The sequence below is a fragment of the Diospyros lotus genome, chromosome 4 (genome assembly GCF_014633365.1).
Source record: "Diospyros lotus cultivar Yz01 chromosome 4, ASM1463336v1, whole genome shotgun sequence".
Lineage (NCBI taxonomy): Eukaryota > Viridiplantae > Streptophyta > Magnoliopsida > Ericales > Ebenaceae > Diospyros > Diospyros lotus.
The window spans coordinates 19,718,964-19,743,346 of NC_068341.1; the positions used below are offsets into that span (position 1 = coordinate 19,718,964).

General features: G+C 38.9%; 2 protein-coding genes across 3 annotated transcripts; one reads left to right on the top strand and one right to left on the bottom strand.

Moving 5' to 3' along the window:
• Window positions 1-4,498: 4,498 nt before the first annotated feature.
• Window positions 4,499-6,910, top strand: LOC127800619 (abscisic acid 8'-hydroxylase 3-like). Its single transcript, XM_052335331.1, has 9 exons — window positions 4,499-4,707; window positions 4,780-5,098; window positions 5,186-5,338; window positions 5,505-5,774; window positions 5,863-5,949; window positions 6,036-6,114; window positions 6,198-6,304; window positions 6,391-6,509; window positions 6,757-6,910. Exons 1-9 carry the CDS (start codon window positions 4,499-4,501, stop codon window positions 6,845-6,847), a joined length of 1,434 nt encoding a protein of 477 aa, XP_052191291.1. The 3' UTR covers window positions 6,848-6,910.
• A 2,241-nt stretch (window positions 6,911-9,151) lies between these two features.
• On the bottom strand, window positions 9,152-13,484 carry LOC127798670 (serine decarboxylase-like). Of its 2 annotated transcripts, none has more exons than XM_052332204.1 (6): window positions 13,315-13,484; window positions 12,895-13,224; window positions 11,270-11,501; window positions 10,974-11,167; window positions 10,674-10,810; window positions 9,152-9,871 (listed from the first exon to the last, which is right to left on the bottom strand). In XM_052332204.1, the coding sequence occupies exons 2-6, from the start codon at window positions 13,190-13,192 to the stop codon at window positions 9,305-9,307; spliced, it is 1,428 nt and encodes a 475-aa protein (XP_052188164.1). In that variant the 5' UTR covers window positions 13,193-13,224; window positions 13,315-13,484; the 3' UTR covers window positions 9,152-9,304. The 2 variants fall into 2 exon arrangements, with proteins under 2 accessions (XP_052188164.1, XP_052188165.1); XM_052332205.1 differs by having other exon boundaries at window positions 12,895-13,208; window positions 13,315-13,480.
• Window positions 13,485-24,383: the final 10,899 nt, after the last annotated feature.

Consider the following 24,383-nt stretch of genomic DNA (forward strand, 5'->3'; position numbering starts at 1 on the left):
GTAAGTTGTTCCGATCCTTTCTATCGCTCGATGCGGGATGTTACAGGTGGTATCAGAGCTGACCCTTGGAGAAGGCTATCCGATGAGGGTGAGGAGTGGCACAGGGGCCAGAGGGCCTAAACAAGGAGCGACTCCTGGCAAGCTTCTAGGATGACAGCCTCCAAAGGGGAGAAGATATGGGGCCAGTTGTAAGGTCGCATGATGAGAACGTTATGTGCTCAAACGAGGGAGAATGTAATACCCAAATAGCCCAGAGAATAGTAGTATATATCGAGGATGAGTAAGGAAGAAAATAACACCAGTTAGATACCTTTTGGGCTGAATGTTGGCAAAGAATTCTCGGGTTAAGCGTGTTTGAGCTTGGGAAGCTTAAGGATGGGTGACCCCCTAGGAAGTTTGCGTAGGCCCATCAGGGTAAGTTGTTCCGATCCTTCTTATGGATCAATGCAGGATGTTACAGTTATCATATATGTGTTTGATGGCTTTTGTATTTTCATTAAGACTCTAGTAGATGCCAACCATTATGACGCTTCCTCTTGAATTCCTCGATCGGGATTTCCAAGGAAGAGGTCACCATGAGTTTTTAGTAACCATGCTAATGTCGCATCCTTCAAAAAAGTTATATATAAATATTAACCATAAAATGGGGGTGTTACAGCTACATTCTTACTTTTTTTATATTCTTATTTTATTTCAATTATTTAATTTTTTAAGGGTGAACAAGGTTTAATTCACCCTTTCCTAAACTAACAATTTCATAGAATTTTACAACCTTTTCAAAGTAATTCTCAAAATTAATGACCACAAAATTACTTTCCCAAATCATTCAAAGTATTAGAATTTTAATAATTATACTAATACCTCAAAACTTTCAAATGATCATCAGTCAAGTCAATTCTAAAACTTTTCCTCAAAAATTAATTTGCTAAAATTTCATAAAAATTTGATAATTACTAACACTCAAATTTTTAAATTACTCATTAATGTATTTATTTGATGAATTTTCTTAGAAATGAACACTCTAAAAAGTTCTATAAAATTTTAGAATGTTACAATACTTGAAGCAATGTTAGCCAAAAATTTATAGAATGGTTGAAAAGCTCAAGTTTCATTAAGAGAATAAAGAAATGGGGTCATTGGAGCTGATGGATGATGGAGGGATCAAAGGGTGGCAATAAGCTCGACAAAGGATGGAAATGGCAAATAGAGAATGAAAGAAAGAGAGAAAATGGAGATAGGAGACATAAAAGGAAATAAGAAGATATAAGCTCTTGATAGCGAAGGGGGAAAAGATTGAATAGAGGGGTTGTAATGGTGGCAATGTTTGAGGGTTGTAATGGTGGTAACAAAAAAGACTTTTAACAATCAGAATGAGGAAGAAAGTAAAAAATGAACAAAGATGAGAGATAATCTAAAGAAGCCATAAAACAAAGATATTGTGGTGAGAAGTCAATGAAGATGATGGCCACTAGTTGCTTGGAGAAAACGAGACATACAAGGTTTAGGGTAGTAGGGTGCGTACAAGTAGAGGGTGATATTTATTGTTAAAGAGTCAAAGAGTTGATATAAATCAAAGGGAGTTATGAGGCATTATATTGGGGTCTTACTTTTATAAAGTTTAACACTATAAAACTATAAATAAATTCTATGCGTAAATAGGTGGACCATTCTAGCCCGATCGAGCCTAGCCCAGTAAAAGTCCAAGACCCCTACCGACCTTCTGGCCTAATCTCGACCATCTTTCTACCTGTCAGTGATCACCTCTGTACCTTCAACACTCCTGTGCCCGCTCTAGATTTCATCCTCATTAATAGTAGATCTTATCTGCATTTAATGAAGATCCATTTGGCACCATGCCACCATTAGGGAGCCCCGTCGATGCCGAATATCCAGTCACATCACCATACAACGCCTAATGCAAACATGCATGCAGGAAAATCTCTTCTCATTCTATATAAATCAGCTCTATCAAGAGTCAAGGTATATTCTTTTCGAGCCTATTGATATTCTGCCAATTTTCTTTCTTACTTACTTGAATGTCTGAGTACTTACAAGTGCCAGCCACCCTCCCACCCCTACCATGCCGATCGTTGAACTCTATTTCCTGTCGTTGCAACCTTACGTCTGATCACCCCTTTTGCTGGAAGGAACAATAGCAATTTTTTGAAAGTTTGTTGTCGACCAGCCATGGTATCGCGCGAAGGCATTGGTAGCCAGGCATGGTGTTGGTGATGACGAATAAGAACACAACAAAGATTGTAGAGGGATAACGCCAAGGGAAAAGAGATGAAAGGTGTAGTGGCATTGAAACTTTAATGGGCCCTCTTGCCTCATGGGCTGGCTATTTGAAGACCCATGGCCCCTTTTTTTATCCTAAAATATTTTATTTATTATGTTTTTTTTTTGAATATTCAAGTTATTTTATTTGATAATTTGTTTTTGGATTATTTATTTTTTAAAAAAAATAGTATTAATTTGAAACATTAAAACCTTAACATTGTAAAAAAAACATAGTTGAAAATACAAAATAATTATTAGGGATAAATTATTCTTAAAGTATTTTTAAATTTTATATAAATTGGTTGGGTAATAAGTATTCAATAATGGGTTGGGTGCCCATTATCTGATAGTGAGAAAGGGAGATTGAGTAGAAGACTTGGGGACAAGAATAAGAATGGAGATGGGGAGGGAAAATGTAACGTGGAGATGAAGAGAAGAAGTAATGATTTAAGTATAAATCGCACCCATGCCTGGTTTGAGAGATCGTTTCCCTGGGTTTGTAGGAGTCGGAAAGAAAACAAACAGAATGAATACAAGCAAAGTGCTCCAAAGCCCGCCCTCGCCAACGAAAATGCAGCATTACCTTCAATGTGCAGAATAAGTTCTGGTTGGGAAGTAATGTACTGCAAATGTAGCCTGTCCCCATCAAATCTCAACCTACATGATCTCATCAATAGGAAAATTAATGGAAGAAAAACAAAAATCCCCATTTTGAAAAGTTGCTAACTGTCATGAAACTAGAGCTTATAGTTTTTTTTTAAAAAAAAAAAGAAAAAAAATGATATTTTTAGAAACTGTAGGGGCGACTATGTAAAAAGATTCTCTAATTTTCATGATCTAGGGCTTGCATTAAGAGGCTATTTGGCTTAGCGGTTTGACCGTGTATAAGCCATTACAGCAACTGATCCGCTGCCATGCGTTTGATGGTTAAGTGTTTGGCTGAGCATTTCAACTTATACACTACTGAAAAGCTGTTATAACAACGTTTAGCAAAAGCTGGTACCCTCCAGCTTTGCCAAAAAAACGCTGGTAAATTGACCAACAAAAATACCAAAATATCCATCATCTTCTCCAGGACCTCTACGCTACCATTACCGTCGCCCCTCCTTCATACCACCATCACCGTCATCCAGCGGGTCGCTGCAAGCAACCTCATTCTAGATCCAGGTCAGGCCATCACCGATCCTTCTTCTAGATTCGTCACCACAACCGTTATCTCCAGCGACTTTCTTCTTCCAACAATCTCCTTCTTCCAAATTCGTCTGTCTCCTCTGGTATATCTTTCGACCTCCTTCTTCTTCTCATTAGTTTATATATATATATATATATATGTTGTGTATTTTCTTTTTCCTGTATTTATATGTATATATTTTTTATATACAACTTATTTCATCAGTTGTATATATCTTTTTATTTACATATAAAAAAATATGTTGTGTATAAACTTGTAATTGTATATAATTTCTTTGATAATTATATAATTGTACTGTATTAATATTTTTTTTGATAATTATATATAATTTATTAACTTATAATTGTAAGTATTCTATTAATTAGAAATTAATTTATAATTTATTTGATCAAAAATAGTATTTTTATGCTTTTAAATTATATTATTCAATATCATGTCTATTTTAGTCTTTTTATCAAGTTCTGATAGTTTATTAGCTTTTACAAACCAAACACATAACTAATAATTGATAATTTAAAAGCGCATCTATCCAAACACATTATCAACTTAAACACTATCTAACTTTTAAGTTAAAAGCTATTCAAAAAAACGCTAAACCAAACAGCCTCTAAATATATATGGTGGAGACAAGAAATGATAATGATTGGCCTTGTTCCACTTGTCATCAACAAACACAAGAAATATGGTGGGAGACAAAAGCATGGTATAATAATTAGGTCATTCCAGTATTCGACATGAGAAAGCAAAAACAAGGATCCAAAAACAAGAAGAGCATCTGAAACTATGATAAGAATCAATTTCTCTCAGCAGGATTCATATATGTGACAAACAATAGACTGCAATCCTTCTCATATTACAATGTCAGCTCATAAAAAAAAAAACACATAATCATTAGAGATACGCCGAAAACAAAGACAAGGGGGAACATAGTGCAGATACCTTGCCGATTACTTCAAGCATATATATATGTGTGTGGGTGTGTGTAGTTTTGATGCCTCAACTTCCTATATCGTAGTAGACAGGGCCATGGAGCTAAGTATGTTAATCATCCTGTCCATTGCATCGGTTCTTTTAATTTCAGCCATCTTCTTTCGGCATTCATGGACCTCTCCAAAAGCAATGGAGGTGATCCCAGGCAGCCTTGGCTGGCCTGTTGTAGGGGAGAGCTTCTCTTTCCTATCCGAATTTTCGAGTCCGTCTGGGATTTTCAACTTCATGAACAAGAGGCAACAGAGGTAACTAGTTAAGAGATCCATCTTTATGTCAAAACTATGAAGCAACAGTTTTTGATCTTTCATTTATTTTAGGTATGGGAAAGTATTTAAGACTTACGTACTGGGGAGATTTACTGTTTTCATGACTGGGAGAGAAGCAGCCAAGATTTTGCTAACAGGGAAAGATGGGATGGTGAGCTTGAACCTGTTCTATACCGGCAAGCAAGTGCTCGGTCCCACGAGCTTGCTTCAACAGAATGGGGAGGCACACAAGCGGCTTCGCAGGCTCATAGCAGAGCCCCTCTCGGTGGATGGCCTAAAGAAATATTTCCAGTTTATGAACAATCTGGCCATTGAAACCTTGGATACATGGAATGGGAGAACCGTCTATGTTCTTGAAGAGGCTTCCACAGTTTGTTCTAATCTTGGACTTGCAAAACTCAAAATTCATGGCCTTGTGTTGTTTTGATATTATAACTGAGTTTATTTAACAATGCAGTTTACACTCAAGGTCATAGGCAATATGATCATGAGCTTAGAGCCCCACGGTGATGAGCAAGAGAAGTTCAGAGCTAATTTCAAGCTCATTTCTTCTTCATTTGCATCCTTGCCGTTCAAAATTCCGGGGACAGCTTTTTATCATGGCATCAAGGTAAGCTTCTTACCAGTTTGGCAAAGTCAGTTTACAGTGTCAATAAAATTTTAACAAGGATGCATCGAGAAAGAAAAGGAAAAGAAGAAACAATAGCATACCTCGAATCGTTCAATAGCAATGCTGCAAATCAAAATTTGAGTAATTCCAGCAATCTCCTGATCAGGCTCGCGATAGGATGTATGCAATGTTAGATTCGATTATTTCCAAGAGGAGAAATGGAGAGAGCTTTCAGCAGGACTTCTTAGAATCCCTAATAACGAAACACAGCAAAGATGGTGCTGAAGGAATACATGATGACAGTAAACTGACGGACAAACAACTGAAAGACAACATATTAACCCTCCTAGTTGCAGGTCATGATACAACAACCGCAGCAATCACATGGCTCATGAAATTCCTTGAAGAAAATCCCACAGTTTTGGAACGTCTTAGGGTAACATTTCTTTGCAATCCTAGCAGCAGGCTCCCAAATATTTTCTGTTAAATTCTACAGGTTAATCAATTTGACGGTGGATTTGCAGGAGGAACACAGGGAAATTAGAGAGAACAGGAAGGATGGATCAAGTCTTACCTGGCCTGAAGTCAACAACATGCCTTACACTGCCAAAGTCAGCAATATGCCCAACATTTTCCTTTGTTAAAAAATCTTACAGAAGTTTACATTCTGAACATTCTTCTCATCTTTCATGTTCAGGTGATCAGCGAAACTCTTCGCAGAGCCACAGTCCTGCCTTGGTTTTCAAGAAAAGCTGCACAGGACTTTGAGATTGATGGTAAACATTGTACAAATATGCGGCACTGATATTTCCAACTGAAATGTGTGAATTTTCATATCTAACTGTTTTCAGTAATTCAGGATACAAAATCCAGAAAGGCTGGTCAGTCAACTTGGATGTAGTTTCAATTCACCATAATCCAGAAGTTTTCCCCGATCCCTATAAATTCGACCCTTCCCGATTTGATGTGAGTCCTAGCTCCTCACAAGCTAGCTCTCTATTTTTCTTTGTGCCATTTGAATGATGGTAAAGACTTCACTGCCTGAATTGCAGGAACACATAAAACCTTTCAGCTTTCTTGGGTTTGGTAGTGGACCACGTATGTGTCCTGGAATCAACCTCGCCAAGCTGGAACTCTCAATCTTCATTCATCACCTGGTCTGCAGATACAAGTAAGAGAACAAAGAAAAAGTAGTAAATTTGGAGAGACAATGGACAAGCAGGAGATACCTCCTAGCTTCAATACATTTCTCAACTTGTAGATTATCATCTAAGCAGTTTCCAAATTGCCTAATTGCCTTTAAGCCATAAAACTTGGAATGTATGTGATAATATGTTATTGCCAAACTTCATGTCAGAACTTGAAAGAAAGTTTTATGAAATAATGCTTACCACTTTGATACCTTGCCCCCATTTCAGGTGGCGACCTCTGGAGAAAGATGACTCTGTCCAGCCAACCCTCGTCAGGATGCCACGGAACAAGTATCCAATTGTGGCTGAGCCTCTGTAAATCAATCTTCTAAAGCGACTCTCCAAGCATAGCTGCAGACTAGATAGCGAGGAGAAGCATAGCATACCCAGAAGAGGAAGAAATCAAAGACGAGGGCATGAAAAGATAAAAATAACTAATTCCAGGAATAACATCTTGTAGTAGAAACCTCCCATTCAGATGATAAACAAGATGACCAACAGTTTTAATAATTATTTTATCTTTAAATGAATATGAACATTGAACATTACAGTGGCCGGATGCTAATATCAGACAGCCAATGAATGAAGGAAATAAACAGACAGAGTGGTTGATAAGAATGCTGGACAAAGGTGCTTATATGCACCTAGAAACTATCCCCCAAAATGACTAGTTTCTGTCCTCCACCATGTGGGAGTCTGATTAGTATATTTTGCACTCTTATTTAGTTGTCCAAGCGTAGCATTTAAGTATTCAATGAACGTGATTGCTTCTCATTTTGGGTTCAATATTGTCAGTATAGGTACACATCAAATGCAAAGCAGACATAAAACAAAAAGAAACAATTTCAGTGCATGATAAGAGTGGAAATAAAAATTGAAGGCATGGTTAGCTATCAACTCAAAATGAGGTGGAGAAAGTGAAAGTGGAATAAGAGCGAATAGTGGAAGGCGAAGGAGAGAGAGCCTAAAGAATAACTCTAGTGGGCTACACCGGTATGCATTTTGCTGTAGGAATTAAATTCTGGATCTCACGGTCTTACAGCAACAAGCATACCGCTGTAAGACCGCTTTAGGAATTATTTTCTAGAGTCCACGGATCTACCGCAACAAGCATACTGCGATAGGACCACGGTAAGGTTCTGAACTTCAATTCAAAGTGCGATTTCAGCCCATCTCTGTCCAATTCAATGAGGAACGAGAGTTTTCACTGAGCACGACTCAAAAACCCTAGGAATGGCTATATAAAGGCTTCATCTTGGAGTTTTGAGGGAGTTTTGGATGGAAGAGGAGCCGACGGAAGATTGAAGGGGTGTGAAAAAAGGCAAACTAAACTTTTGGTTGTATTTCTCTTTCTTTTTCTCAATCTCTGCTATGGATTCCGACTCTTTTCTTTTTCTTTTGATTGTAAGAATGCATTGCTAAGTATTTATAGCTAGGTTGAATGGTGAAACCTCGACTTCGATTTGTTTGATTTAAAGTTACTCTGTTTGTTATTTTCTTATTCATTCAGGTTGATTGTTTGTTATGTTCATAATATAGTTTTGATGCTTGATCACCATTAAAACGTATTTGTGATTTGTATTGCTTTCGAGAAATTCAATGCGGATTAGACATGGTAGAAAACAACGTAGGGTCCTATAATAGGTAGAGATACTGTTATGCCCTGTGAAATCATTTTGTGATAATCACTGTGATTGAATGTATGTTTATATGTTCGAATATTAACTAGAGATAGTTAATCTCATATATATATATAGAACTAAATGACCATCAAGAGAGGCTTTTGGTTATAATTGGATCATCGATTTTCAACCTAAGATAAGGAATAGCAAGATCTGAGTAATGAACAATTGAGTCATAGAAGGCCGACGGTGGATTCACAAACCCTAGTGCCTTATCCTTGTGAATTTTGAATCAAAAAAATTGTCCTAATTGCATCTTTTATTAGTAAATTAGTTTTCATCACAGTTGAAGTCATTGTTAAGTGTGTGTTAGGTTAAGGTTAAATCAGTTAGGGTAGACATTAAAAGTTAGTCCTCGTGGGTATGACACTCTACTTATCACTATATTACTTGTCACGATCTATCTACTTGCGGGATAGAAATAGGAGGACAAAGTCTTCTTTGTACACTCACCTATTCAAAGGATACAAACAAGCAAAGAGTATCCTCAGTACACAACCCTCCACACTTTTCTGAGTGTCCAGAGAGTGTCATTTTTGTACGCAACTTTACTACACTCATGAACCTCCAGTCACTTAAAAAAATAGCATTACCCTTGTTACCGCATCTAAAAGATACAAACAAGCAAGTGAACATAAAACTGTGCCGGCCATGTTTGTAGTTCAGTAATGTTCCAAATTCACTTGGCATCAAATAACTGAGCATTTTGTTTCGCTTTCAAAAATGGTAATTACCTGATCTCATTCACTTCTGAGAGAACAAAAGACAAATTGAAATTGCATGTAACTTTTCTGTGTTTTCCATCCCAACCAAACAAATGTCTCAATTCTATTTTTCTTATCTTCCGTTTTCTGCCTGTTCTCTTTCCCTCAAACAATTCCGAGATATATTAGGCCAACTTCCAGAAGTATTGAGTTAGAACTACTGTTAAGAATCTGCGATTACCAAAAAACTAATTCTAAATTGAAAATAGAAACTACATTCCTCACAAGGTAAAGAATACAGATAAGCTTAAAAGATCAGCCTTGATAGTAATTTAATGTTTGCTACAAACATACAACAGCAAGATCAAATGACCTTATTGCACTGACAAATCACTTGTGAAGAGGGCAGGCACAGTTCTCACTTCCTATGTCTTCTGCAAGACAGGGGTGCCGAACTTTCTCATCCTTATACCAGACTGAGCGTTTCTCAATTAATTCATTTAAGAAATTGTCCAGCTTCTCAATGGTAACATTTGGCATCACAATAACATGGGCCATATTTCCCTCGCAAGCAAGTTGCCATTTCCGAACAAACTCCTCATCTAGAGGTCGCTCAAACACAACTGTGCTGCTCAAGTCATTGAGCATAGCACTAATACCTGCTTCCCTAAGACGGTCTTTCAGATAATGAGCATTTCTAAGGCACTTCTGGACTTCTTTCTGGAACCCCTTATAGCCTTTTCTGTTCAGGGTGTACCACAGGAAGATTGGAGCATGGCCATTCCGGCTTCCCATTATTGTGGCATCCCTTGAAGCAAGGTATTCAACATTTCTTGAGAGGGTGTTGATGTGCTCAAGTCTTGTTATCTGGACACCACAAGGCATTGGACATCCTACAAACTTGTGGCCAGAAACACTAACACTTCCGATGGGCTTCTTAAATGTTACCTTTGGCGCCTGTTCATCACAAATAACAACGATAAGCAAACCAAAGAATAAGCGAACAATAATACAATAATCAATAATGCTTCATTTAAACTATGCATAAGATTGGAAGCATGGTAACAAGAATTGGTAGAGGGAGTCTTGGTAGATTAAACTTATTTGGATAGGTGCATTTGACCATATCTTTTGTCATCTGGAATTTGAAATTCCAAATCCATTCTTTGGTTACATAATTGTTGAAAGCATTTGAATCTGGCTCCAAATCCACCTGGATTTGAACCCAAAAAATAGAAAGGATTTGAAATGACACCTATGTATATGTCATTTCTAATCACAGAATTTAAAATGCAAGTGTTTCAAATGACATTATTCAAAATCTCTCTATCCAAACGCAACAAAGACGAATATGCAAATACATTATCATCCTTACTCAGCAGGGCAGGAAGCATGCTTGAACCATCTTTTCTACTAATTGGTCACACCAATTTGATTGGTTAAACTTTTTCACTATTCCGGCAAACTAGGAAGAAACAAACTAAGGGACGTATGATTAGGTTCACTGACCTTTATGATAAGAAATCACTGACACCACAAAACATCTAGTTGGGGCATCATAATACATTCCTTGAGCATTTATGGAGACATGCTAGAAATGCTATCCTGCAATGTGGCTCACTATGATTTGTCTCCGACAATATAACATAGCCTATGAAGTATGGTCCCAAAGATCACAAAGGAAAACTCAATATATCGAAGACAAAATCCTCTTCCATGTTTAAAAATGAAAAGTTGGGAGAATATCAAACCCACTTACACGTTTAACAAATGGCATCATGAGCCCAAATAAAGCTCCATCACAATGGATGTAGAATCGATCTTGCGAGAATCCACATTCTTCAAGGATCCGTATAACAAGGTCAAGATCATCAACTGCTCCTTTGACAGTAGTACCTGTGACGCAAGGACACAAATCAGCTCATGGAGGTACTAATGAGTGTGTTAATCGGGCTTCAATTGCCATGAGCATAGACAGGTTTGTCTGTGTATGAACTTATGCTCAACTGCTCAAGAAAAAGATACATGCACATAGAAAAACACAAACAGACACACATACCTATGTTCACATTGATGATGGCAGGTTTGTCTTTGTTCGGAAGTAGCTTGGCCTTGAAATCTGTGCAATCAATCTCCCCGGTCACCAAGGTCCCAACCTTTATGCAATCCATTCTGTACATCCTTGCAGCTTTGAATACAGAGTAATGTGAGTCTCGTGATGCATACAAAATTCCATCCGGAAATACTTCTCTTCTGCACAGTTCAAGTTATGCAAGAGTTAGATATTTTGAACATATAAACGATCCGCAGAACTTAAAAATGAAGACCCTCATGCTTAAGCTAAAATGCACTAACCCAACTAAGATTCCATGAAGATTGCCTTCTGTGCCGCAGTTTGTAATGTAACCCCAGTATTGGCTCTTCTCTATTTCCCATAGACGAGCAAACCAATCTAAAACACCTACTTCAAATTGTCTTGAATGAACACCATAATTGCTTTCAATAAATGGGTCGCCAAGGTTATTTATGGAGAAATGCTGCAATTGGGAAAGAGCACCATAATCGAAGTCCAGATTATATGGGTACCCTGTACAATAATTTAATACTAGAATAAGATAGCTGTATAGAAACTGATACAGGGTTTTAACAGTAATAGTTGTCTTAAAAAATAGTATCATAAAGGCAAAATCAACTCAGCACAGGTGGCACATTTGAAATATACCAATGTAAAAACTAAATTATGGATGGAAAAATTACATTGGTGCTCCATGATGCATCAGTAAGCTGAATAACATTGATTGCACATCCGCACTAATTATGGTACACAATTACAGAAGAAAATAACAATACTTTTTATTCTTCCTATAGTTGGCCAAACCCTACACAGAGAGTCATCCTAGATCGCATTAAAATAAATCCGAGACTTTATTTGGCAATACTGGTTCAATATATTCAGCAGAGAATGCTGTACAAAAAAACTAAGAAGTCGCTTTTCCAATATTTTGTTGTCTGGAAGGAAAGAAAGATAAAAAGAAAAACTACCTCTCGTCTCAAGTTATAAGCTTTGTTTAAACCAAGAGGTTTCTCAAGATGGAAGAGATCGACAGTCCTAATTGCTCTTCTAGGTTGAATGGTCGCCGGAACTATTTTTACCCTTTAAATATATAAACTCCTTTTTTCTGTGCCCATTTTCTCGGAAACCAAACAGATTAAAAACTAACTAAAAACCAGACACACAAAAAGAAGGCAAAATCAGCACTACGATTTACCCAAGTGAAGAGAATATTCTATCACATAACAACAGCCAGAAAAGTAATATTTATTATTAATTTGAAAGTTTCAACTTTGAATATGTTTACAATCTTCAATAATTTAGGACATATATTCCAGTTTTTTAAAGATTGAATGAATGACATAGTGAAAGAGTGTATAAAAGTATGCAGTGAACTAACTAGATAATATTTTTAACATAAATTTTATATATTCCTTCTTCTTGAACATGAGGACTAAATATATAGTTTCAAACTTCACGTATTCTTTTTCCATGCACTGCTGAATAGAAAAGCTACACATGTAACGTGGAAGAAGTTAAAAATTGTTGATGAAAGACCCTCTTCATCTAATTGATGTTTTTATATATGTATTGGATATCGTGCAGTGTTTTAGACTTTTTTTTCTTAGTCATTTTAAACTATTTTAATTGAATTAGATTGCGAATACCTTTCTTTCTTACCACATTTACATTCTTTAGCATTATTAATTGTAAATATATTAACAGCTATTGTTCGAATTGACTATGTATTATTTAGTTGAAGATTTGTACTAGCTGTGCTTGCATCATGTGTGTCCTATCACTAATTTTACCCTGTAAATATATAACCTACTTTTGCCTGTGCCCATTTTCTCATAATCCAAATAGATTAAAAACTAACTAAAATCCGGACACAGAAAAAGAAGGCGAAATCAGCACTACGATTTACCCAAGTGATGCTTGGTGCGTTCAGTGAGAGTCTTCCGGTACTTAACCAAAACGCCGGCCATGAAAGCCTCTTTATCACCGGTCGACTCGTCGTCCGCGTCAGGCTCCGTGATGTCGAGGCACATGCTGCGCGCGTTCTTCCCCAGCACAATAGCCCTCTCCTTCAGCTTCTTCTCTACTCCATTGCCGAGGTGACCGTTCGAAGCTGCGACCTTCGGCAAGGGCTCGTACGCCACGGCCGCCGGATCTAAACCGTTCGCTGACAGCTCCGCGTTGCCGTTTGATGATGGCACCGCCATAGCCGAAATCACAGATCTATTGGATTAGTTAACTGAAGTCATAATCAAAGAAAATGATTCAGATTTGTGACCGAGATTTGTCGATGAAGTACGAAAATGACAACAGAGAAACAAAGAGAAACCTTGATTGGTGCAAGAACTGGTGGAAAGGCCGCGTAGTCGCTCCGATAGAGAGCAAAATGATACAATTAGAGCCCCTCAGAGAGAGAGAGAGAGAGAGAGACCGCGAGCAATTGGAAGACCCTGCAATGGAGGTGTTTTATAGGCGCGAAGGTCGGCGGCGTTCCAGGATTTTGTAAATTTTGCATTTATAGGTTAATTACAGTGGCACCCCCAGATCTCGCTCCGTCGATGTTTTTAGCCCCTTCTTTGAAACTTCCCGTCCATTTGACATTTGGCAGTCCACAGTGGCGTCCAACTGAAATTGATCCCTTAGAGCAAAATATCATTCTGTAATAATTGGAGATAACCGACAAAAATACAATTTTGGCTAAATTTTTAAAAATAATTTAGGTTAAGGAAGGGGAGAAACTTTCAGATGCTCTTTAGAGGCGGAAAATGATTTTTTAGTTTTTTATTTTTCTTTTAATTAAATTTAAAATTGTTTTTATAAAAAAACTAAAAAAAAATGCGTGTTTATGTTACAAATACAAAAAAATAGTTTTTAAACTAAAAAAAAATAGAAAATATGCTCAAAATATGAGATTTTTTAATTATTATTTTTTTAAGTTGTGTTAGGGAATGACAGTTGATTAAATTGCATTTTTTAAATTTTGAAACTAAAAGAAATTTACAAAATTCAATTTAATTTTTTTATTTTTTATTTTATTTTTAGCACCCTAACAATGATTAATGATAAATGCATAATACCTTTTTTTATATATATTTAACTAACAAATGAGATTGTTTAAATGTTAAAAATAAAATACACATGTTTCCGATAGCCATTGCTCTGTTATTAAAATGATACAAAAAAAAGTAGAAATTTATTATTCAATTTAAGATTCATTATGTGCTGAAAAATTAGTTGATAATATTAACATGTAATGTTAAAAATATCTTTGTTGTGGGGTATTCTAAAATTTTTCCCAAGTCTTTGAGTATTTTCATAATGATCTTTTCCCTGAAAAGTCTCCAGAACAATAGTCTCTTGGGTCCCTCAAAAATGATCTAACTTAATTCATTTTGCATAAGTATGAAGACCCTTTCAGGGTCGTCCAAACCCAATTCACTTGGTGGCCACAAGCTTTTCTTCGAAACCACTCGAAAATAGCCATCGGGGCTCTACCCCGAAGACATCTCTAAAGCCTCCAGCCTCTTTGCATAAACTCTCCAAAAAAGTTTGAAGGCTCGATCGTGGGTTCCACTTATTTATCTATAAATACAAATCACCTCTAAGGCAAACAAGATCTTTTCGACCTTTCTAGATCTTTTGGACCCTTTGGGATCACTTGGAACCTTACTCCTCTCTCTAAAACCCATCTAAACACTATACCTCTCTTTGGGACTCTGGAACACCTACACATTACATACATTGGACATTCATCTACATTCTTTCATATGCATTTTTCAAACAATTGTTTAACTTAAGCATTAGGCCCACGTGGAGGAGTCTCTCTCATGCCTTTCTAACATTTTTTGTGCTCGTAGGCTAAGTCTTAGCTATGCTCCTTAAAGACCCAAAAGACTTCCTTGAAGATCTATCGAGGCCCCCATTCGACTCTTCGAGACATCTAATCCCGAAAGCCCCAAAACTTCTCATCTAGGTTTTTATTGATTTAGCTTTCTTGGACTGCTGCTCCGACTCAACCCAGACCTAGTTGACCTCGCCCTCAACATCTCAAACCCTCGGTCTTGGTAAAGAATTTTGTTTTAATTGATTCTAAGACAAATAAATGTAATTATTATATTTTTTACAACAACACTCTTGTTTTCAAATAATGTATATTAATATTTATTATTCTTTATTTTTAATCTTCAAATATTCCAATTAATAGTAAATACATTATGTTTCAAAACATATCATCAATCAATAAAATTAGTTAAAAATTAAAAAATAATAAATACATATTATTTAAAAAATAAAATACGATTAACACTATTGAGCAAATCAACTTAAAAGAACAAAACAAGGTGACACCCCATAGTACAAAAAGATAAAATAAAATAAAAAAATTAATTAAATCAATTTATCAACCGAAATGAACAAAATAATAAAAGAGCACGTGAAATCATCGCAACCCAAATGCCCTGCAGCCATAGCCTGTGGCCATGGCCTTAGCTTGTAGTCGTAAAGGACCCGCAGCACTAAAGGCTTACAACCCTAGTGTCCATCGAGATGTGTAGGAAGATCTAATGCATTGCCAAAGTATTTTCTTGAATACGAGGAGTCTCAGATAATGCGTAAACATGATAACTTCGATAGTTAAAAATTCTTCCAAGTAAAGGATAGATAATCATCCATAAAAGGTCTCATCCTCAAAAAGATAAGATAAGCATCATCTATAAAATATAAACGTTATTCATCACATTTCTAGTCTCGGTCAGATTAGTAATAATCAAGATAGACGTTATCTACAAGAATTCTAATTCTAGACTACTTTAGATTGTTCTATACTCTTCTTTAAATAAGTAGGAACTTATTCTAAAAAAAGTATGCTCCTAATATTAGTTTTAATACAATTTTTATCGTATTCAATGTCTGACTTAAGTATTAGAGTATTTGAATTAGAATTTTTCTTTACCTTCTGTTTATTTTCTTTCTTACGTATTCAAATAGTTTGATGACAACATTTTTTATCAAATAAATTTATTATTATATTTTAATAACAATACAGGAAAAAAAAAGTGTAATGTAAGGAAGCAATAAGTTTCTGAAACTCAAACTAGAATTTAGTATTTTAAATATTAAATATTTATTATATTAATTAAAAAATAACCAACATATGAGTGATAAAATCAGAACCCTACCGACATGAAGTGGAGCCACCTTCTATTTCCAATCCAAACAACCAAAACGTGGAGTCGACCTATGATTACTATTACTTGAGAGCGAATGGCTCACAAATTATTGTACTGAGAAAAACGTTTCCATGACAGATTACAGACGTTATGGAATAAGACCACGTGTAAGGATGGGTTTCTAGAAGAAAATTTATTTTTATATTTATATATATTGTGTGTGCATATATTTTTTTAACTTTAAAAAATGTAAATTTTGATTCAAGAGTAGTTCCAACTAAGAGAATGAGAAACATGATCTCTTCGTAATATAGATTATGTGGTCGGATAAATAATATGTTAATGTTAATTTAGTGGGTCAAGAGTTCGATTCTCATCTTGTGCAATGAAATGAAGTCTCATACATGTAATTTATCACTTCTGACGTAATCGAGAGTATGAGTATCGAAAATTGCGTAAGAACGATCATCCCAAAAATAAAAAAGATGATTCCTAAATGGAAAAGTATTGTAAAATGAGCCTTAACATGTGACATGCAGAGTGTCTATTTGATGTTATTATAAAGTTTTTTATTGTTGTAAAAAAAAAATGTTTATAAGAGTGAATTTAAAGAAAAAACTTATTTAGTATTTGACAGAACACCTGAGAAAGTGTTTCAGTGGTGTTATTATATGTGTTTGATCAAATTGAAGAACCCAAGTGGCTAGCTTCGCTGTGGATGCTGCCCGTGCCATTGTCATTGCTGGAGAGAGATGAAAAGGGAGAGAAGAGCGCATTTTGGATGTTTAATGACAAAGGACATTGATTAATACAACTTTTAAATCTCCAAAGAGATTTATGTAATTCCTTAAAATCAAGCCTACCCAGCGATGAATATTTTATTTTGCTCTTATAATAAATTGATAATATATATTATAAAAATATATGTACAACTATGATAAAAAAATCTATACAAACTTACATTATAGGAATATATAAAATTATTATTAAGAGAAAAAAGTTATCAAAATTAATATAACATTATTGTGTCATGAAAAATCAGAAGAAAAAATGAGAAATTTTTTATGAAAAAATTTCGGCTTGCCGCGAAGTAGCCTCGCAGCCAGTTTCTTTCTGCGAGCTACCTTGCGGCTAGATACTAGCGGCAAAGGCTAGTCTCGCGACAGCTTTGCCACAAGAACTAGTCTCGCGGCAAAGGTTGGCCGCAAGGGCTAGCCTCGTTGCAGGAGCTGGCCGCGAGGTCCAACCTTGCGACAGGGGCTGGCTGCGAGCGCCAACCTTATGGTAGAAAATTACAATGAGGGCCAACTCGCGATAGCCTTGCCATGAGCAGCCTCGCGGCAAATGCCCACTCTCAATGAAACCTAAGCTCCATTCAGCAATCGCCACGTATTGGCACTAGCCATCTTTGAGAATCGTGCCCTATAAATACCTAGTTACAAGACAATGAAGGGGACTTCCAATTTCGGTAAAGATTTTGACACCTTAACGGCATTTTCACTGTTTTCATGAATAGTTATCTAGATCCAGTACTAACTTAGGCATCAGCGGGTCGTTGCGGGCGAGAATTCCCGCGAGCCTTCTAACCCATTTCTAAGTATCAACAAGGCCAAATCCTTGCGGCGAGAGACCTAACGGCGAAGTTAAAACCTTGCGACGAGACCTTGTGGCGAAGGTAAAACCTTACGGCAAGACTTTGTGGCAAAGATAAATCCTTGCGGCGATGGTAAAACCTTACGGTGAAGGAAAATCCTTGTGGCAATTCTTGCGGCGAGGAAGATCCTTGTGGAAAAATCCTTGCGACGAGACAGATCCTAACAACAAAATCCTTATGGCGAGCATCCTTGTGGCAAGCTCCCTTGAGGCAACTTCTCTCACAATAACCTCACTTCACTCGACACCAAGCTCGCGTGGACCCCACATCATAAATTTTAATTGTTATATTTTTTGTAACAACAATTTGACGCTATCTGTGGGAAACGCAACTAAAAGCCAATCTTAGCACAAGATGTCGAGAAGGACAAGATCAACCGGTTTGGCAAACCCGCCTAACCTTGCTCGAATGAGCGCTCGCACTAGGATGAAAGGCTTTAGCCAAATACATCCTACGGTACTTGGACTTTTGGAAGATCATCTAACAATGAGGTGTGTTCGAAAAACTTTCCTATGCTCAAAGGCAACCAGACCACCGGACTAGGAGGCATGGAGTGTTTAGAACAAGGAGAAGTACACGTAACTGGATTGAGGAGACATGCGATAGGGCGAGGGAAACAAGTCCCACATGTAGCGCCCGTTAGTCAGGAACAACATTCCTTTGGACAATCTACAATTCCAAATAGAAATCTCGTGGTGACTTCAATACCTTCAGGACCCACAGTGATAGCTCTACCCACAGTCTTACTCTCAGATTATGAACAATTGTAGAAGGATTTTGAAGAGCTAAAACAACAGAATGATGAACTCAGGATGAACAATGAAGAGAATATGAGAAGACTATAGGGAATCACTGCTTTGCTATATGAACTAATGCCGGACATCCGCATTCCCAACATAGGACAAATCGATACCGGGGGAGGGGGAGAACACTGGAGATCCCCAAACACCCCTCCAAGGACCACACGGTGGGGGATAAAAACTGGAACTCCAGATCCAAATAACCAAGTCTCAGAAATGACAGACTTGAGAAGGGAACATGACAGTAGGGTAGGGAAAGCTCCCATGTATAAAGGGACAGCGGAAAGCACCTACTCAAGAGCTCCTTATGTCCCACTTCCTTGCAAAAATAAAGCAAAAAATGAGACACTGAAGGCATCTAACATCAAACGCCTCATATAAGAGATGCGAGAGCAGAGGTAAGTAATGATGGTGCCAAAGGAAATGCCCCCGAAAGGGTTTCCCTTGTTTGAGGAACTCCAAAGGCAACTAGTGTAACTAGGGTTTAAGCTATCGCAACTTTCGATATAATTGGGAAATGAGGACCCAGAGAAGCACCTACAACACTTCGTCGCAGTAGCCGTATTATAGGGATGGAATGAGGTCACTATGTGCAGAGCTTCCTACTCTCCCTAGCAGAATAGACTCAATGGTGGTTTACTGAATTACCAGTAGGCTATATACGATCATTTGAACAGTTAAAGAAAGAGTTCCTGAAGGCATTCTCCATCTACATCCCAAAAAAGAAGACTGTTATATATCTAATGAGCTTGCAACAGAGGCCTAATGAAGCCCTAAAGCAATATATTGAGTGATTCAGAGCCGCAACGCAGGAAGTAATGGATCTCCTAGTTGGATTGGTGACGTTAGCCCTGCTTGACAGAACTACATACGCCCCGCTTAGAAGATCCCTAACCTTCTCCAAGCCAGATTCTATGATTGAATTATTTGACCGAGTAGAACAGTTTATCATCCAAATGGAAATTTTGGATGCATGGGAAGGTAATAGAAGAGGAAGGGAAACCTAGCCCGAATTGTAAAGGACCCTACAAAATTCAGAAGATGTTGGGCCCCAACACGTGCATACTACAAACACTACAAGATGAGGTGATATGAAAAACTTGGAACACCTTGCACCTCAAGAGGTACTTCCTAGCTTCACCAGTCATTAATTCCAGGGAATGGGACAAAGCATGAGATGCAGAGCCAAGCCTGTCACCAAAAACGTTACTCGATCCGGCTGGGGGTCAGGATTGTCTTTAATTTTTCATTGTTATAATATCCCCCAATAAATAAAAGAATATACCCCTTGTATTCCCATAGAGTAGGCAAAACTATAAGCCGAACCACATAAAATCTCTATGGGCTAAGATTATTTGTATGTGTTATAAAATGTGATGCAGGTACGACGGCTCAAGCGCAACCCACTCCCGAAGGTCAAGTCGCCTAGTGGCAATCTGGTGTCATTGACCACGAGCTAGCCCAGGATCACCAGAAGATCTGATGCCTATGCCCGCAGACTAACCCATATCCCTCGTTTGAGTCCAGTGCTATGCCTTTTGGATAGATCCAACTTCTTGGTTAATCTGGCGCCTAGGTCTCCTGACAAACTTGGATATCTAGAAGGAATCCCATGTTGGACGATTGGCCAAACCCATATCCCTTGAGGTAGACTAGCCTTAGGAAGGCGGCAAAGAGATGAAGCGACCACATTATAACTCTGACACGAGCCTGCTCCCAAAGGTCAAGTCACCTAGTGGAAATCTGATGCCGATGACCATGAGCTAGCCCGGGGATCACTAGAAGATCCTATGCCTATACTCGCAAACTCACCCAAATCCCTCGTTTGAATTCAGTGCTATGCCTTTATGACTAGACCTAACTCCTTGGTTGATCTGGTGCCTAGGTCTCCCAATAAACTCGAATGTCTAGAAGGAATCCCGCGCCGGACCACTAGCCAAACCCAAATCCCCTGAGGTAGACTACCCCAAGGAAGGCGTGGAGAGAGATGGAATGACCATATGACAGTTCTTCCATGATTCCTCTTATCGGAGTTAAGTCACCCAGTTGCAATCTGGTGCTGATGACCACAAGCTGGCCTGTGATCACTAGAACATCCGATGCCTATGCCCGCAGACTTATCCAGATCCCTTGGTTGAGTTAGGTGCTATGTCTTTTTAGCTAAACCCAACTCCTTGGTTGATTTAGCGCCTAAGTCTCCTAGCAAAATTGGATGTCTGGTAGGAATCCAGTGCCGGTCCATTGGCCAAACCCAGATTCCCTAAGGTAAACTAACCCCAAAAGACAAGATGTGGAGGACACAATAGTCAGTGTGCTATGATCCATTCCGGGATCATCGGATGCACCGAAGCTTATGCCTGCAGTCTCACCGGGATCCCTTGATTGATTCTGGTGTTATGCTCCCAAGTTAGACCTGACTTCTTGATTGATCCGATGCCTAGGCTTTCTAGCAAAACTCGGACGCCCGACAGGAATCCCGCAGCGGAACCTATCCTTGAGGGCCTGGTTGCCCAGGGATAATCTAGTGCCTATGACCCAGCCTGATGTAAGATCTTCAGGTATTCTAACACCAATGCCCGCAGGCTCATCGGGATCCCCTGATTGAGTCCGATGCTATGCTCCCAAGAAAGACCCTACTCATTGATTGATATTTTACTCTTCAATTTTGTCTAAAGAAAAAACAGAAGAGTGGGGGCAATTGTTGTGCCATGAAAAATTGGAGGAAAAAATGAGAATTTTTTAATGAAAAAATTTTAGCTCGCCGCAAAGTGGCCTCGAGGCAAGGGTTGGCTGTGAGGGTTAGCCTCGCGGCAAAGGTTAGCCGTGAGGGCTAGCCTAGTGACAAAGGTTGGCTGCGAGGTCCAGCCTCGCGGCAAAAAATTACCACGAGGGCCAGCTCGTGGTAGCCTTGCCGTGAGGCAGCTTGCGGCTAAAGGCTGCCCACAAGGGCCAGCCTCGTGGCAGCCTTGCCGTGAGCAGCCTCGCGACAAATGCACCATCTCAATGAAACCTACGCTCCATTTAGCAATCACCATGGAAAAAATGGATTCAAATAGGATAATAGAACAAGCTCAAGCTGAAAAAGTATGGTCCTTACAAGATTACAAAGAAGATCAATGATAATACTTATGTTGTAGATTTGTCTAATCATATGGGTATTTCCAAACATTCAATAGGGCTAAACTTTCTTTGTATTTACCGAACGTGAGTTTGTCTTACCCGAATCAAAATTATAGGTTGAATTTTTTCTCAAGTGGAGGTGAATGATGCGGTAACCAATCAAGACCCGTCCCAAAGCTGACCCAACCAAACCGAAATAGTAGTGCCAGAATAATAGCACCGAAACAATAGCAAATAGTATTTAAATACTTCTTAAGTTTTAGGATTCTACTTTATGTTTTTACTTGATTTAGAATTCTATTTCATATTTGATTAGGATTTTATTTTTATTAGGATTCTAGTTGACTTTTATTTAGAATTTATTTCTATTAAGATTCTAGTTGAATTTTGCTTAGGATTTATTTCTATTAAAATTCTAGTTGAATTTTATTTATAAATATTAGATGGATTTGAATTAGCCAAACACTATAAATATGTCTAGAATCTAGAGTTTGTAATCAAGTTTTCTAAATACAAATTTCAACAACCTATTTGGATTTTCTTAGCAAAACAGTCTTATTTTTGCATTTTCTTAAAAGCCAAAGTTCGGCCATTGAAATTTGTTCTTTCAAGGGTTTATTTTGGTGTATTTGTTTCACACATGCACTACATGTTGCGTCAGCTTGGGTCTCAAACCTTTATATGTTTGAAACCAACCTCTTATTGCTAAATTAATTTAGTAGTTGCTCTTTGGTGATAGTGAGTTTTTATGGGTCAAGTGGGTCCACACTTATCACTAGAGATGGCAAAATGGGCTTGGCCCGACGGGCTGGCTCGTTGGGGCCCTGCCCGACACCGGGCTAGGGCCAGCATTTTGCTGGCCCATTTAAGGTCGGGCCGATTTGGCCCGTCCCGTTTGGCCCGCTTGGGCCTGCTAATCGGCCATACAACCCCCCCCAAACAGCCCTCGCCCTCACCCTCTGTCCCATCCTCGCCCTTGCCCTCACCTCGCCCTCTGTCGCCCTTGTCTCGTCCTCACTCGCTGGTCGCCGCCCTCACTCGTCCTCGCTCACCGATCGCCGCCCTCGCTCGTCCTTGCTTGCCCTCTGTCTCGCCCTCACCCTCGTCTCGCCCTCTCCCGCGCCATTTGCCCTCGCCCTCGCTCGCCCTCTGTCTCGTCCTCGCCCTCGTCTCACCCTCACTGGCGGGTCGCCGCCATCGCTCACCCTCTGTCTCGCACTCGCCCTCTGTCTCGCCCTCACTGGCCGATCACCGCCCTCGCTCACCGGTTGTCGCCCTCTGTCTCGCCCTCGTTGGCCGGTCGCCGCCCTCGCTCGTCCTCGCTCACCGGTTGCCGCCCTCTATCTCACCCTCGCCCTCACCTCGCCCTTTGTCTCGCCCTCGCCCCTCGCTCTCGCCCTCGTGGGCTGGGCTAGCCTGTTTGGCCCGTCTAGCCCGCGGGCCCGTGTAGGGCCGAGCTAGGGCCAGCAATCTGTTGGCCTATTTTTAAGCGGGCCGATTTGGCCCTGCCCGCTTGGCCAGCGGGCCACTTGGTGGCGGGCCGGCTCGGCCCGGCCCGTTTGCCATCTCTACTTATCACGTTAAATATAAGTGTTTTTGGCTACTTCTAGTGCCTTACTTGCCCTCTGTACTGAAGGAAACTATTATCTATCTGCAGTGTGATACAAGTAAATTTTGGTTGGCGAGTTGGAGATGGTCGCCATATCTTCCTGTGGCATGACCAATGGCATCCCCTCAAGGTGTTGGTCGATAGATTTTCTCATCAATTGCCCCAACAGTTGGGAATATCTATCACTACTCATGTTCTTGAAATCATTGTCGATGGTTTTTGGTCTTAGCAAGAGATGACTTCATTGCTGTCTTTGGACATGATTCAACACAAATGCCTAGCCCCCATAAGGTTGGGCATTGCAATAAGTTGAGGTGGCTTCCAACCTTAGATGGGACCTTTTCTATTCGATCTACCTTGTAGGGTCTTCTAATATAGTGCCACGCGTACCTTGGCATCATTTGGTGTGAAATGGTACTGGTATTTCTGCTCACATGTTTATTTTTTTGTTAGCTCTTAGGGAGCTTTTATATATTCTCGATCATATTAACTTGTTTTTGCCTTTTCCAAATAGATGCTTTCTTTGCAAGGCAAATGTGGAGTGGCATAGTCACATTTTCTTCAATTGTCCCTACTCTCGATAGGTGTTGTCTTTCTTCTAACACTCGAAGAAATTTGGATGGCATTAGCATCAATGGGAGATAGGAGTGTTATGGGATGCAACATGTTGGAGAGGTAAAGGCTATTAGTAGGTTGCTAATCATTTGGTTTTGCAGGCATTGGTTTATTTTATCTGGCATGAACAAAACAATAAGTGCTCCAGGGAGGAGTATACATGTCCCAGTTGACACATCAGGTATAATGTACCTTATGGACATGGTTGATCACCATTCTTTTCCCGTACGTATACTCTTTAGGGTTATGCTCTGCGGCATTTTTGGCGGCTTTTGACTGATTAATTTTCCTTGCTCTACTAGTCATGTTGTTTAGTAACTTGGGATTGATAGTTTCCTCCTACATTAACCTTCAAGTAAAAAAGTGGTTGTCTCATGAGTATTCTTCATCACCCTCAGTTATTGTTTGGGGAATAACCGAGGGGTTAATAGT